This window comes from Onychostruthus taczanowskii, unplaced genomic scaffold, assembly GCF_017590055.1.
Source record: "Onychostruthus taczanowskii isolate IOZ18803 unplaced genomic scaffold, ASM1759005v1 scaffold1, whole genome shotgun sequence".
NCBI lineage: Eukaryota > Metazoa > Chordata > Aves > Passeriformes > Passeridae > Onychostruthus > Onychostruthus taczanowskii.
This window is the reverse complement of record NW_024496525.1, coordinates 25,079,230-25,095,514: the sequence shown is the minus strand read 5'-3', so window position 1 is coordinate 25,095,514 and position 16,285 is coordinate 25,079,230. Positions and strand designations below refer to the sequence as shown.

General features: G+C 37.3%; 1 protein-coding gene across 4 annotated transcripts; it reads left to right on the top strand.

The window, feature by feature from the left end:
- The first annotated feature begins 37 nt into the window (after positions 1–37).
- Positions 38–16,017, top strand: ATXN3 (ataxin 3). 4 transcript variants are annotated; one of them, XM_041398762.1, is made up of 11 exons: positions 38–155; positions 2,958–3,122; positions 3,634–3,678; positions 4,967–5,052; positions 5,465–5,531; positions 8,027–8,114; positions 8,355–8,487; positions 9,546–9,721; positions 10,127–10,250; positions 11,035–11,123; positions 11,679–16,017. In XM_041398762.1, exons 1-11 carry the CDS (start codon positions 132–134, stop codon positions 11,771–11,773), a joined length of 1,092 nt encoding a protein of 363 aa, XP_041254696.1. In that variant the 5' UTR covers positions 38–131; the 3' UTR covers positions 11,774–16,017. The 4 variants fall into 4 exon arrangements, with proteins under 4 accessions (XP_041254696.1, XP_041254703.1, XP_041254709.1 ...); XM_041398769.1 differs by lacking the exon at positions 5,465–5,531 and having other exon boundaries at positions 4,951–5,052; XM_041398785.1 differs by lacking the exon at positions 38–155 and having other exon boundaries at positions 2,985–3,122; positions 4,951–5,052.
- Positions 16,018–16,285: the final 268 nt, after the last annotated feature.

Genomic DNA, 16,285 nt, shown 5'->3' with positions numbered 1-16,285 from the left:
GTGCGGGGAGGAGCGGTGCCGGGCCGGCGAGCGCAGCCAGCGGGGCCGGCCCTGCGCGGCCGGGGGGCGGCGGGCGCTGCGATTGGCCAGGCGGGTCACGTGGGGCGGGGGTTGCGGCCGCCACAGTAAACATGGAGTCGATCTTCCACGAGCGGGTGAGTGAGGGAGCGAGTTGCAGAGTGCGGGAGTAGCGGGCGGGTCTCGCTGCCCGCCCGCCTTGGATGTAGCGCTGTCGGTTGTGGCCGTCTGGGCCGCCGAGACGGGGGAGGTTCGCGAGCTGTCTCTGAGGAGCTGCTGGGGCGGTGCCTGGGCCTCCCGTCCCCGCGCTGAGCGCGGGGCAGCCCCCGGAGCCCCCGGGGTGCGCTCGGCCTGTGTAGGGCCTGGCCGCGCTGTCCCTCCCTGGCATCTCTCCAGCCTTTGGCAGTGGTTTGTTCTCTGCCTCGGGGGAGAGCCGGGGCCCCCGCGCGACGGTGCCTGTGCCTATGGCCCGTCCCAGCTGGACGCTGCCAGCCCTGCAGGGAAAGGAGAGCCAGGGCTGAGCCTCGGCGTCCGCTTTAGCACAGGGACTGTGTTCTGGGGACTGCCGATGCAGTCCCCAAGTGCGGGGAGGTGTAGGCTGCAGCCACTTGTGTTTCTTGAGAGAGAGCTCGCATGGCAGAGAAATGAGTACGAGGATGGGCAGCGGCAGGCGGGGCTGTCCCTGTGCTCGCACAGCCATCCGTCACCGAGCCTGGCTTGGCTGTGCTTGTGAATGAGCATGGAGTGGGACAGCCGCTAGAGACATCGCAGTTCATGCAGTGTGCTGCTGTGTGCCGAACAGTGTTTCCTGTTCTGGAGGACAAGTGCTGCTGTGAAATGCTGGGATTTATCCAGCTTCGCAAATATGACCAATTTCTGTTTTAATGCTGTTCAAATTGTAATTGAATTTTTTCTTGCACTTTGCCAGTGTCTCTTCCACTTTATTGTGTTCATCTTAATACTAGTTCTGTTACTTTGTTTTGTTATGTAGGATTGGTTTCCTTAAGAAGTCAAGTAAAATAGCTGTGTGCCTTCCTTTAAAAAATTCCTGTTCTGAAATCCATAAAAACTGGGGGAGTAGGTTTGGGTTTCAAAATTTGGCAAGTGTTGTGGTGTTAAGTAGCTGCTGTTCAGAGGGTGAGTGTTGGATTTCAGCCGTGATGGCCTCTGCTTCAGTGACCTTCAGTCTGGCTTTGAAAACAGTTTAACAAAATGTATTCTTTTCTTACGTGGCCTAGCTTATCACAGCATGAATTAACTTTTTATTACTACAAAGTTTCCTTTTAGTGAAATTAGCATGTTGAATTAACTTTTTATTACTACAAAGTTTCCTTTTAGTGAAATTAGTATGTAATTAATTTTCAGTGGTATTTTACTGTCTCTCCGTTTCTAAATCAGTTTCATGTTATTCTCATGGGGAAGCCTGTGATTGTTGAGCAGGTTCTTCTGTTGCAGTTTCGTCGTATGACCAGCAGTAGGGATGTGGTCCCAGAGGGAGAGAAGCTGGTGTTTAGTCTTGAGCTCCTTGCTGCAGGAAGGGCACGAGCTGGAGGCGGCTCCCGGATTCCACTGAAGCCTGGCTGTACGGACAGTGGAGCTTTAGTAACTCATTGCTCAACTGAGTGATGAAGCCATAGGAAGATTCTGGAGAAAAGGGAACTTTCGAGGTTTCAGCTGTAAGGGAGATCATGGGAGAGTTCTACATATGATTTGTATGATGCTTTTATGGAATTTTAAAGAATATTCCTCAAACGCATGTTCTTGTATTCTTAGTTTCTGTGGGTCTGGCTTGAGGGAGGGGTGTTCTGTTTTGTTTTGAGGGGTTTTGTTTTTAATGAAGAGCATGTGTAGGAGAGTTCTTAATGTAAATAAAAATGAAGACTGATTAAAACAAAAGAGAAAAGCAGTTTTTTCAACTGATGTTACTTGTCTTGCACATGGAGTTACAGTTATTCGTGGAAAAGGGTTGCTTTTCATGGGAAGATGCTTGTTGATTTACCTTGTGTTTTGTTTTTTTTTTTTTTTTTTATGGGGCAGTATTTTATCTCAGATATGAAAATGAGCCTGTCATGCATTCATTCAGATCTGAGATTTTTAAATTTGTGCTACAAAAGCATGACTGACATTGTTAATTAGCTGTTTTAAAATTTGTGCTGACGTTTTAGAAGTCTTATATTATAATTCTATTACATGTAATGTGCTGGACATGTAACAAAGTATCTGAACTGGTTTTTATTTGAATCATCTATCAATTAAAAATATTTTCCTTCTTTAATATACTGAATTTCATTTTTTTTTCTTGTTTCCCCATCATTGTTTTCAAGATTTTGAAACTAGTGGTATGACTTTATTTTATCTACTTCCTATATGTAAATTTCATGTGGAAAAGGAGCTTTATTGTTCCTCCAGCTCCTAATCACTTTCTCAGCAATAACGTGGAGAGCAGATTGTCAATAGCCATACCTAGAAAAAAAGAAAATTTAAAAAATAACGAGAGTGTCTGTTATAGAAAATGTTTGTAGAGTAGAAACATTTGTAGAATGTACAAATGAAGTAGAGATCTAAACTCTTTGATTTTCAGGTATTGATGTTTTGGAAGAGGATAGAATGCATTGTTCTAATGGTTGCAGAGTCTCTGTGTGATTTGTTGGGTCATTAGCAATAGTTATGGTGTTTTCAAAAACAATTTTTACATTAAATTTATTTCCCTTAAGGAGATAAGGTAGTATGCATGTTGGGTTTTGTCCCATCAAGTTGATGGGAGGATTGTAGTCTGTAGCTTGCAGTGTAATACATTGAAAGAATATATGGTATTCTGCATGAGTGGGGAGGGCAGGAAGTTTGCCAGAATGAAACATTTGAGTCATTTGACATAGTTTGCATTAATCTGGGGTGATTTTTTTTCTTTTTCTATTTTTTTCTCTCTCTTTCATTATTAGCAAGAAGGCTCATTGTGTGCTCAGCACTGTCTGAATAATTTGCTGCAAGGTGAATACTTCAGTCCTGTTGAGCTATCCTCTATTGCACAGCAACTGGATGAGGAAGAAAGGATGAGAATGGCAGAGGGAGGAGTATCTAGTGAAGAATACAGAACATTTTTACAGGTAAAATTATGTTCATTTGAGATTGCTTGATATTGCCTGAAATGCAATATTGTCTGGCACAGGCCTGCTATTCTTGCATAGCTAGACAAGGTTAATTTTCTAGTGCTAAAGATTTTAAATGTATAGGCCTTTTTATTCATGCATCTTAGATGTGTCATTTTCAAATGTTACTAGTACAGCTTTACAATAATTCTACAAAAAGCTACATTACCCTAATCTTATAAGTAGAAAGATCAGGCATGATGAGGAGGATCAGTGATTTTGTAAGCTGGTGTCAGATAGGACCAGAAATTCCCATGTCTGTCTGCCCTTTAAGCCCTGAGCATCTCTAAAGGTTTGAGTTTTAAATTAAAATGCCTGTTTGGGGCATTGTAATTAGACTTACAGACAAGGACATAAGGCTTTAGGATCTGCAGTTACATTTATTTTCATTTTCACAACTCATTTATTTTTGACCTTTTATGCTTATACCATTTTTCCCTTTTCTCCCTTCCAACTTCACATTGAGCAGCAGCCTTCTGTAAATATGGATGATAGTGGATTCTTCTCAATTCAAGTAAGCACAGCTCTCTTCTGACCATTTTCTATTTATGCAATATATGTTCTTTTATGTAATTTAAATGGCATTGAGCATTTCCATCTAGTTACCAATTTATGGGTTTAATGGGATTAAGTGCTGGCCTTGCAAATGTTCAGAGTGTTTTCCTTTAAGAACAGTGACTTGCAGTTCTTCAGTTCATGGGCCTTCAAATACCTAGGAGAAACACAGATTCAGGAACTGTGAAATGACACCTGCTGGCAATAAGCTTGAGTTCTAAGCTGTTTCTTGTGGGCACTTCAGGTGTAGACCTTGGCTCCCACGTGAAAAAGCAGAATTCAGATTGCTTTCTCAAATTATAGACTGGAAAGCCCTTGGCAATGGTTACAGGGTTATCACAGTGATCTGCAGATTTTTCTTGGGTGTTTTTGATTTTTTTTAAGGCCATAGGGGAAAAGTAATTAATACTGGATACTTAAACCAGACCAACAACAAAAAAAATTTTTGAATACCAAATTGGGGCTTTTGTCTAGATTAGAGCTCTAGGCATCTTTAGCTGTCTCTGAAGCTTTCAGTGGTACTTGTCAATGCTCCACACTCCCTCAAGAGCCTTGCTTCCTTGTGGCCAAAGGGGCTGGTTTGGTTTTTTTTTTTTAGCAAGAAACCATTAACGGTTTGGCTTTCCTGCTGTCTTTGGGCTGCTTCAGTAGCTGAAAAAAATGCTTCCTTGTTCTACTTTTTTGTCCTGTCAGTGCTTTGTCATTTGAGGCACAGTTGGCTTGCTGAAAGGAATTTGAATTGGTAACTTAAAAGTTCTTACAGCCTTATTTTGTGTGGCTTTAAAGAGTTATTGTAAAAGAGTTGTTGCTCAGATCACTGACTGACTGATCCTGTGATAATCCAGTGGTACAAAATTTCCAACAGTTACTGTGAAGAAAGATTGAGATTGTATTGGGGGAAAGGGGGAAGTAAGGGCAGAGCAGTGCATTGCGAGTAGAGAGAAGGCAGCTTGCAAAGTCTTTGTGGAAGGTGAAATGACAGCTTTGTTTGGAGGAGTATGCTCATTAACAAAGTTGAGTTAAATCCTAGTTTTGTTACTTCTCCTTAGCTAAGATATGAGTGTTATGCTTGCATGTGGATTCATGACAGCTGCATTTTGAGTAATGTGGTTCCCAGGTTTCCTGGCAATGTTTTGAAATTAGGTTTTATGAAAACAATATAATTGTTTAGCACAGCTAAGGTGGTTGCGTTGCTTGAATTTAGTTTTGAAATAGTCTGACTCATGAAAAGTGTTCTTTTTTGTCAGGTTATAAGCAATGCCTTGAAAGTGTGGGGTTTAGAACTAATCCTCTTCAACAGTCCAGAGTACCAGAGACTTGGGATCGATCCTATGTAAGACTCTTTTAACACCTTGGTTTTATTTTACTGTAAAAATGCTCTTAATCTATGTTTTAAATCTTTCTTTTAAATTGGTGTTTTATGCTCTGTTGCATTTTGATGTTTGCATTGCCCCCTGGCTTTGTTGTTTTTTTTTTTCTTTTTGGGGGTGCATGAGAACATCTGTCCTCTGTGCCTTCATGATATTTCAGTATCTGTGACATCAGATACATGGAGATTTCAGTGATATTGACAACTTCCTGAATGTTATAAAAGCAGTATGAGTATTCTGTAATGTAACATCAATGGTTGTATTACTGAAACTTTATTATATTTAATTTCGCATTAGTGATAGCAAAAACATTATTATGTACTCTGATTTTAGAGTATTTAATTTTATTTATATCTTTTGTTTTTCTTTTTACAGAAATGAAAAATCATTTATTTGTAATTATAAGGAACACTGGTTTACAGTTCGAAAGTTAGGAAAACAGGTGACACTGTCTTTTTTATTTTAAAATTGACTTCAGAAATGGGTGTGGAAAAGTGGTTGCATGTAGATTGTGCTTCCCTTTTGCAAGCTTTTGCTGCAGTTTGGTTTAATACTATCCCATATTAAAAAAAAAAAGGTAAATGTTTGTTTTATCACAAAAATACCAGGCAGGTCATTGTAAGTGTTAGCCTGGGAAAAGACTAGGATCAATTCCCTAGTGAATCTGTCTTCTCAGGAGCTACACCTCTGGTAGGGTCTTATGTGACTTCTTAAGTTATTTTCTTTTCTTTGTCTGCGTGAAATATTGAAGAAAAGTTATGCTGGGGGGGTCAGAGGGAGTAGGGAATCCTGAACAAAGATTAGGATCCCTACAGAATTCAAGCTGATTTTAATCCAGTAAGATATTGGCATTGTAAAATAATTTTGTTTATTTAAATGGCCAGTAGATATGAGAAGTTTTGGATGTATAATAATGGATACTCAAAAGAGTATCAATTAGAATGTGGTTTGGGGAAGTAGAATCTCAACTTTGTACTGTTATAGAAAACTTCATTGTAAAATAATTTTGTTTATTTAAATGGCCAGTAGATATGAGAAGTTTTGGATGTATAATAATGGATGCTCAAAAGAGTATCAATTTGGGGAAGTAGAATCTCAGCTTTATACTGTTATAGAAAACTTCGAAACAATTGTATTCTAAGCAGGAAATAGTTATTAAAGGCAAGAGATGGCCATATTAGTATATGTTACATATGTACCAGCTCAGTTCATATCCATGTCCCTTACAACACCAATTCAGTGTTTTATTTCAGCAGCCAATCATTTTTCTGGATCATGCTTGTGTACTTGCAGCACATGTTGTATAAAGGCTTACGAGCTTTTATGCAACATGAGCTGATTTAGTGTTTGGTTTTTTCAGGGCTTTTTTCATAGAAAACATTCATGGAAAACAGCTTTTAGAGTCTGTAATAGTGGGAAAGGAATCTGTTTGCCCACTTGGCTCCTTTTTGCAAGTTCTGGCTACTTACGTTGTTATCCAGATTTAAAAAAATAAAAATCACTTGCGAGTGAGAACTAAACTCTACTGTTCTGCTTTAGTTTAAAAGTGTGTTTACAGGCATTTTTTGTTTATATCTGATATCAAAAAGGCTGGATGTTGTCTTAACATTATGTTTATTATGCAATGCAACCATGTTGGGTGGAGAGAGCTTTCTAACCTTTCTAACCCAAGACATCCTAAGCTGGAGGGGGGATGCCTTTTTCCTCTTTTACCTGTGCTTGTAACCTCATGAGGACAGTACTAGGTGTCTAGAGGGTAATGAGAAGATTTGACAAAATAGGTTGCTTCTCCTCTGTTACAGTTAAAGCAAAAGTAGTTTAACAAGATTTTCTCCTCCATAGTGTCTTTTAAAGTTTGCTGTAGTTTGTCCATCAATTTTTTTACAGAACTTTTTATTCTCCCACTCTTCTTCACTGTTGGTCTTTTTACCCTTTCCTAGTGGCAAGGAGTGTTTTTGGCAAATGAAGTGATTGCATGATGGGTGGGAGATAGTTACTTACATTGTTGTATGGGCCTGGTTGCAAGTCTGTGGGTGCATATATGGAAGTTTGGGTAGATCTCTGGTGCATTTCTGTGAGAATGGAGATAAAATTCTCCTTCCACAAAGTCAAATGGTGCTTTCTGGTTAAAACTGCATCATACTGAATGAGTAGGTCTAAAAAAAAGTTCTTTAGCTTCATTGGAATATATATGGGAGTTTAAAGGTAGACTATTTTGTTTCACGTTGAGTATATTTTCTCTCTAGAAGTTTTATGTAAGTATAATACTGCTTCTGTTTAGAAGTATTATAAATTACTAGTTATGGTCTTGGGTAACTAGAAGTGAGTTGTATATATTTATGTTAAGTGTCTCCTGTTGTAATATAGTGCTGTACTCTTAGCATACTAAATTTGAGTAAATTTCTTTCTAATTTTTAAGTTTAAAAATTATCTGAGAGAAGAGTGAACACTTGTTTGCAGCATCACCAGTTATTAAAGGTGGAATGTTCCATGAAAGTATTTAAAGCAAATAATTGATAATGCAAATAATCTGTTTTCTGTAACTATTAATTTCTTAACACATAGCATTAACTGATGAAGGGTTTCTTACTACATTAGCCTCAGGTTTAAAACTAGGATTAAGCAGAATTTTAGAATGATGTCCGAAATAAATCAAAATACAGTGGTTAAAGATTATCTGTTTTAATGTGTTTCCCTGGTACCAGTATTCAGTAATGGGAAAGAGCATGCAGTAATTTCCACACTTCAGATGTCCTGTTAGACTATTTGAAGAATAATGTTTAGCAGTATAGGTATTATGCTTCAAAAAACTTCTATTTGATAATTTATTTTACTAGATTTATTTGGATATTCCATGATAAAACATTACCACAATGGATTACCAAGTAATCTTCATGCTAATTTGTTCTCTCAACCTTTTTTTTTTCTTAATTACAGTGGTTTAACTTGAACTCTCTCTTGATGGGTCCAGAACTAATATCAGATACATATCTTGCACTTTTCTTGGCTCAATTACAACAGGAAGGTAATAGTAACTTGCAGATGTTAAATCTCATTAATTAAAAGTAGGTAATAATCATTATTTCTTAGAACTTACATATTCAGTTAACTACCCTTAGTTTTATGATTCAAATAACCCAAGTCCTTATTATAAAAGGTAGAGTCTTACATCTTAAATTGCACATTATTGTATTCCATATAGTATGCATTTTAGAGTGTTTGTGTCTGCACTTTAATGCTGTAGACTTACAATTTCTTTTTTCAGGTTATTCCATATTTGTAGTAAAAGGTGACCTGCCAGACTGTGAGGCTGATCAGCTGCTGCAGATGATTCGGGTACAGCAAATGCAGCGACCAAAATTGATTGGCGAAGAGGCAGCACAGTCAAGAGATCAGAGGTAAGGTAAATAAAGATTTTATTTTGATGATGTTCAGTATGATTGGTTTATAACTTGGAAGTAATAAGAAGTACCTTTAGATCAATGTTTATGGCTGTTGCACACAGTAAAAGCAAGTTGATGGACAACAAATGGTGTATTTTTAAGTGGGCAAAAGCTGGCTTGAGAAGAATTGAGTCTTTCCATGTGCATAAGCATATTATAGTGCAGATTTTTGACTCAGGGAGGAAAATAGTTTAGAAAATCTCATAAACTATGGTTAATAGTAATTATTTTATAATTAAGACTGGTTTGTGTATTTTGTCATAAGTAGAAAAGAACGAGAAACTGATCTTTGAATTCCATATCATATAAATCATACAGCATTCTGTCTTAGAATAATTTTGCTATAACGTTGTGGTGCTGCTCATTTTTGATGGATTCTGCTAATATAAAACATCCTTGAAAGCATATAAAGTTAGTACTTTATGCACTTCTGCAATGATTTCACTGAATTTTCAAAGTGAACAAATTGCATACTGATAAAAAGGCTTTAGGCTTCTCAGAGGAATTCATTACTTTTTTCCGCTTGGTAGAGTTAAACTGATGTTGTAAATTGATGGAATAATTAGCAGTAACATGGGAAGTGTGTACAGTTTGTATGGTTCTGTTGCTTTAGTGTGGCCTTCAAGGCCTCCTTGAGAAGGAGACTGTTTGCACTTTTTTCTGTTGGTGTAACTGTTTAAATAGCAGTAGGTTTGAATAACATGTATCACGGCTTTTTGTGGGCTTATCATTTTTGATGATTTACTAACTAATAGCTTGTCAACGTATGCATTGGTTTAGAGGTCACTGTGTGGCAAATATATGTTAAGGTTGCTCTGCAGTTGCTTGCAGCCCTTTTGTGCTTTTTCATTTTTCAGGAAAATACTTGTTTATGTAACAGGCTTTCACAAGAAAAATGTTTTTCCCAAAGTTAAACCTAGAGTTAAATTGACAGAACATACTATTTTAAACCTCCTGATAAAATCTAATGTAATTTCTGTCTGAATTTTGTTATGGATGTATGAATTTCACAGGCTACCCAGAAGTGACGTGGACCAAGCAATAGAAGTTAACCATCCCTTTGACGGAACAGGCATGTTAGATGAAGATGAAGAGAATTTTCAGAGAGCCCTGGCTCTAAGTAGGCAGGAAATTGATATGGAGGATGAAGAAGCTGATCTTCGCAGAGCCATTCAGCTCAGCATGCAAGGTGCAGTGCTTATCTGAATTTCTTGCAGTGCTTTAAGCAGCTCCTGGAATCAGTTTGTCAGGCAATTTTTCCAGCATGTGTCAATATCTCTGGAAAGACTGGTTTGAGGCATGGAAGGACAATCCAGGATTGCACATAACTATCTCCCTCCTGCTTTTTGAAAAGTTGTAACTTGCATGTTGTTGTTGATTATTAGGAAAGAAGAACAAATTTGCAAAGGGTAGCAGGAGGAAAGGGAAACAGTCGTAAGGTGAGGAGAAGAGAAATTATCAAGCGAAGTTCTTCTAGGTGCTTAGATTGCCAAAAAGTCTTACTTCTCAAGTTTGAGGATATTTTTTAAGTTATATTTTATTTGCTAACTTCATTTTACTATAATTAGTAGGATATGGCATGTTCTGCTTTTAGGTAGCCGTCGAAGTGAGCTCTCAGGCTCATTACCACAGAATGTGCCTCAGTCATCTCACAGCAGTCAGACAGACTCCCTTTCTTCAGAAGAACTGCGAAGGAGAAGACAAGCCTATTTTGAAAAGTAAAGTAGTTGATAGAAAACTGCATGTGGAAGTACATGTATTTTTCAGTGCTTTTGGGGTGTGGATGGGTTTCTTACTGAGGTCCAGCTCAACTCTTCTGTCTAATATGATTTCCTAACAGTACCTGAATTTTACTATTCTCTGGTGGTTCCTACACAGAAACCTCTAGTAAGAGGGAGGGTGTTTGTTAATAAGTCTTGCTACTACTACAAAATAGTCTTGCTACTACTGCAAGTCTTGTGAAGAAAGAAAAGAAAACATTTATTATAAAAGTACTTTTAATGAAATCCTGTAAATTTCTGCAACTACCTTCCCAACAAAAAGTATTATTTCTCTAAGACTTTGCTTTTGGGTAAGTACATGCTTCTCATGTGCATCACATAAAAGCATTGTACACATTTTATGGTGCTGTTCTGGTGTACCTTCTTAATAGATAGCTGAGCTATTGTAGCTTTTCCTTATCTGTGTCTTACAGTAATAAAGGAAATAAAGACCAGGGAGAAATGCTATGGATGGGAGGAGTTAGACTTCACATGGTAGGATAAGAATGCAGAGCTTCCAAATCCTGGGAAAATAGTCTTGTGGCTTGGAATATAATACTGGGAAGATACCTATGTGAAGGTTAGCAGGGTGAAATGATAAAAGAGATTTTGGGCACAGGGGTGTTATTGTACTAAACAGCTTCTACTTTTGACTCCTGGCCTTCCTTACAATGAAATGAACTTGATTCACATCTCATACTGATGTTAATCTTATTCTCTTACAAATTTATGACACTTGCAGACAGCAACAACAGCTACAGCAGCAAGATCAGACTCCAAACGTAAAGGACAAAGCACCTCTTAGTTCAAGCACTGCAGAACCTGGTGCAGGTATTGTTTTTTAATCTTACATTCAGCACTGCAATGTATCTTTTTCATCTTTGTGTTGTTTATTAATTTTCCTTGTCTGCCTATTTTGTCACTTCAGCAGCCATTCCAATGGTGTATTACAGCCATTACTGTATTGGCAGTGAAGGAAATGATGACTTTCCTGAAAAGCCTGTTTCCCTTTGAATGTCAATATCCTATTTCAAAGTGAAGAGCATTGCTATTACCTACCCCAACTGTTCGTTTTCTAAATTACTTTTAAAGTTGATTGACAACTTGGAATAGCATCTGACAAAGTTACTGGAATCAGTTTTTAGAAGACCATGTGTAGACCTTACCAGTGTCAGGTATTGGTGATCCAAAACTGGTGTATATTGTTGCAAACTGACTGTTGTTGGTGAAAAACTATTTGCAAAATGTTTAGTGATTTTTAAAAACAAAACCAGTTTGTCAGTGGGGTAGGAAAAGGTGGCTGTGGATGAAAGGAACAACAAATGCATTTAACTATAGTTAAGAACTGTGAATTTATTACAGCTTGTGTGCATGTATTGTCTTTAGGAGGTGATATGAGTGAAGAAGATATGCTTCAAGCAGCCATGAATATGTCTCTGGAGTCTGTCAGAAACCACTTGAATTCAGAAGAGGAGAAATAACATCTTTTTTTCCGTCTATTGTCAAAACGCTAAGTCTCAATTAAAATTCTACTGTGTGGATGTTGCACAAGCAGGGTTCATTTCAGAGCTGTGGAAGCAGGAATGAAAGGGGGGCTGCTGGAGGTCAGTTTAGAGAGGATCTGCAAATACAAAAAAGATTGCACTAGTTTAGAGAACTGTAGCACTCCTACAAAACATCTGCTCGCAAGAGTAGTGGTGTTAAAATTACTGGAATCATTGATGCAAAGTTAGACAAGGGTAACAGCTGTAACTTTAAAAAGTAAAGCTTTTAAAGCTTGCATTAAAAAAGCAAGTTTCAACTGTTCTGAAGAATTCTATAGAAGATACAAATAGTGCTGAAAACACCATCAAATGATTTTCTTCAGTACTGATGGGAAAAACAGATACAAGTAATCAGTTATGCTCATAAATTATTTTTAATAGAACACTCTAAAGTGGGGAGAGTAATTAAATTCCATTAATCTTAAATAATTTATTTTTGATTGTTTATTATGAATTATTTAATGTCAACTTTTTGATCCTGCTGTCCACTTTTGAAATGATCCATTCTGCAGGAGAAACAAGAACCTGTAAATTTCATGCTTTTCAATTGAAGACAAAATTTTATTGTTGACTATAATGTTACTCCTGAGTCTTTCAGTGATTTCTGACTTTCTTAACAATTTTTGGTTTTACTTTCAATTCCAGTTGTAAAATTTTAGATCCATGTTTAACATACTGTCTCTTAGCAGATAACTTGCCTTATTTGACTTGGGGTTTTGTTGTTCTTGTTTGGTTTTAATTATTGTTTTCTTATTTTCTCTCTCGTTAAAGCCATTTCCTTTTTACTACAAAAGCAGCATAAACTCAATTGGGTTGAACAGGTTTTCTTTTCTACCTCTTCCAGAGAATTTTTCTCTTCAAGCTCGACCCTTTATTCTGGCCTTTCAAAGTATGAAAGAGCTGTAACTGAGTCTAGGAGAAAGTAGGAGGGGATTTAGGTGCCATTTTAGGTGCCATAAAGTCAGTGCCACACACATAAGATGCACTCCTGCAATCTGAAATGACCCCTGTGCAAGTAGCTCTTTTAAGAATGAATATTTATGCCTGTGTGGATGTTCTTTCTGAAATGCTTTCTATGAGTGTCTGTCAGAATGTTGCAGTTTTTTCAGGAATGGCCTTTATTCACGCACCTTACAATTTTTTATTACGTTGTTTCTGATCCTGAGAAAAATTGGGAAGCAAAGTATGTGAGATAGCTTATGCTATTGGTTGTAAGACATTTGCTTTGATATCCAGGATGAATGTGTAACAGGGTGACCAAACCTGACCTTGAACTTCAGTGCAACAAAAGAGAGATGTTTCATTTTCTTAAATGGTGCTTGAAATACAAATTCTGTTTACATATAAATTATATGGAAATATGTTGTAGATAGAGTATATAAGCTGTAGTCCAGTTAAAGCATTAACAGTTAGCACAGGCATTCTAAGAATCTTTCAAAGATAACCCCAAATTTCTTTATCAAAATATTCTAAAGTTACATCTTTGCACAATAGTAACATTTAATTAAAATTAGTAAGAAATGAATGGTAGCTAGATGGAAATACACATTCAGCATCAAGTAGTACTGTACATGAAAGGGCTCTTACCTCTCAGTAAAGATTTGTTTACAGCCATGGTTTCCTGATAGCTTGGGATATTGTTATAGTATACATAATCGGGCTAAATTCTGTTTTTCTTATCTATGAGCTGCATTTTCACCTATGTCACCAGAACCACTAGTATGTGTTACACAATATGGATTTTGACATGAGACAGCACTGCTTTTTAAAAACTGATTTTTGTGTTTTTAAAATAATCTTGTAATCCACGTTATAATTATTTGCAATGTCTCAAATTAATATAGCTAAACAATTACTTTAAAAGTCCATATATGCATATTCCATTTTGAAATGCTGTATTTTTCAGGGTGTGATTTTCTGCTTTCAGTTTGAAATTTCTGTGCAACTGAAAGCAAGAAAGGTGTCTAAAGCACTGATTTTTTTTTTTTTTTCTCATCTGTCAATTAACCACAGCTTAGCTTTCCTTTCTTGGTTGTGCCATAAACTAATTCTGAAATAAGACTCATTTTTATGAATAGGTGTAGACTGGCAAGCTGATGCCAGTACCTGGAACTCAGACCTTTTATCCTCTCTTACAAGAATATAATAAAAATATTATTTCTAGCTCTAGCAGCCCTATATTAAAAAAAAAAAAAAATCAGCCCCTTAAATCTCACTGACTGTAACCCAAGCCAACTACCTGGTTTTATAATCACTAAAACATGGAGGTTTGCCTTTGAACTTTCATGTCACATCATAAGTCACTTCATCACCCCAGTATTTTAATATGGAAGAAATATAAAATGTCAGTGCCTGAAAGGTGCAGCTGAGTCAGTGATCACAGGGCCAGCTATTTCCCTTTCTATGGAGAAATGCTGTCACTCCACAAATAGCAGTTTGATTTTTAGAGAAATGTCAAGTTGAATGATGTAGGCGTATCTATCTAGACAAGCAGTTACGAGAGGGCAATTTAAGCTACATCTCTTCATTCACGTAATCCTGTCACTGAAAAAGGGCTGCTAGAAACCATCCATTAATCCAGCCCAGTCCACCACTGATTGTAATGTTCCTAAGCACCACAGCTACACCTCCTTTAAATAGCTTCAGGAAGGGGGCTCAACCACTTGCCTGGGCAACCTGTTCCAATGGTGGACAACTTTTTCAGGGAATAAATACTTCCTGATGCCCAAACTGAACCTCCCCTGGTACAAACTGAGGCCGTTTCCTCTCATCTTCTCACTTGTTGTCTGGGAGATGCGGCTGACACCCACCATGCTACAACCTCCTTTCAGGACTTGTAGGGAGTGACAGGGTCTCTATTTGAACTGTACCCAAGAAAAAAACTCATACTGATTGCTGACAGTACATATTTTATAAGCCAGGTCTCAAGTTCAAAATGTCTGGACCTGACAAGAAGCTGTCAATAAAACACTGCTGTCATTTTTTGGTGTTCATTCTTTCAATTATAAACAGTTATCAGTGTGACTTAACTATGCTTCTGATTTACTAATTTAGAGTGTACTTCCGGTGTTACCTGCCCTGTCAGGCTGAAGGGTTGGGTTTTTTCCCATGTAACAGCTTTAGGCCAAAGTCCATTGTAAGGGAGCAGACATTGGGTTTTATTGGTGGGTTTTGGGTTTTTTTAATTACAGAATTATATTTGATGGAATTTCAGCCTTCATTCATTCAACACATTTTACTGTTTTCCAGTGAATGGTCCATGTGACATAAATTGTGGTTTTGTGCCAGTAGAAATAAAAGGGGCAGGGGGAGTGAGTGATACAATAAATATCTTCCATAATTACTTCTCTAAGTATAATTCTGCAAACTGCTTTCATGGTCTTACAGTGAAGGCAGGAGGAACAAGAGTTGTAATGCAGTCATGCTTGCATGCAATTCTTGTTAGGCACAGCAAGTACAAATATGAGCTGTTTAAATGCTTACATCTTTCTAGACCTGAAACAAATATGATACCATACTGGCTTACTTTAAGATTTGGGCTTCCTGTGCCTTTCAAAGAACTGAAGCAAAATTAAGTGTAGTTTTCAGCTGAGGTACTCTTCTGACTTGTCATACTTTTATTACTCTGCAGACTACTTGAAAATAACCAGTACAAATCTAAATCTATGATGTGTTTTCATGTTGGACTATTGCTTCTATTACAAACTTACAGAATGGTGGGGGGGGGGGTTAAAATGGCTTCTGCAGGTGTCTAGTAGACAAATATTATCATTTGCAAGCTGTTTTGTCTTATTACAAATCTGACTGGCTTAAAAATTAACATGTTACAGTTCTAAAATGTGAAATTTTCTAGTATTAATTCTGCAATAATTTTTTAATCCTCATACACACATTTTGCCTTATTTGCATTTCAGAGATGGAGGGAATGCTGGAGTATGTAACCTGCCATAGTCACCTTTTTCCTCAGTTACAGTTCTTCAGACAGTTAGTACATGTGACTTTTCAACTGCTTTCATCAAATCAAAATACTTATATATTATTTTCTTTGTTAAGAAAAATAATTATAACTACACTTTTCTTTTAATCTCCCTCCATCCTCAGTACAGGCACTGTGTGAATTCAGGAAGGAACTTCAGGAGGGAAAAAAGGGATGTAATACTTAAATGCCACTGTGCAAAATCGGAGGGAAAAAAGGGATGTAATACTTAAATGCCACCGTGCAAAATCAAAATGGGAAAAAAAAAAAAGAAAATAAAAACCTTGATCTTGTCTTTAAAGCATGTAAGCTTTGATTTTTTTTTTTTTTCTACATGAAACCCCCAAGAAAATAAAAACCTTAATCTTGTCTTTAAAGCATGTAAGCTTTGATTTTTTTTTTCTACATGAAACCCCTTGTGTACAAATCACTGTAGAGTTAGGATTTTGCAAGGGAATAATTTTTCATCTCTT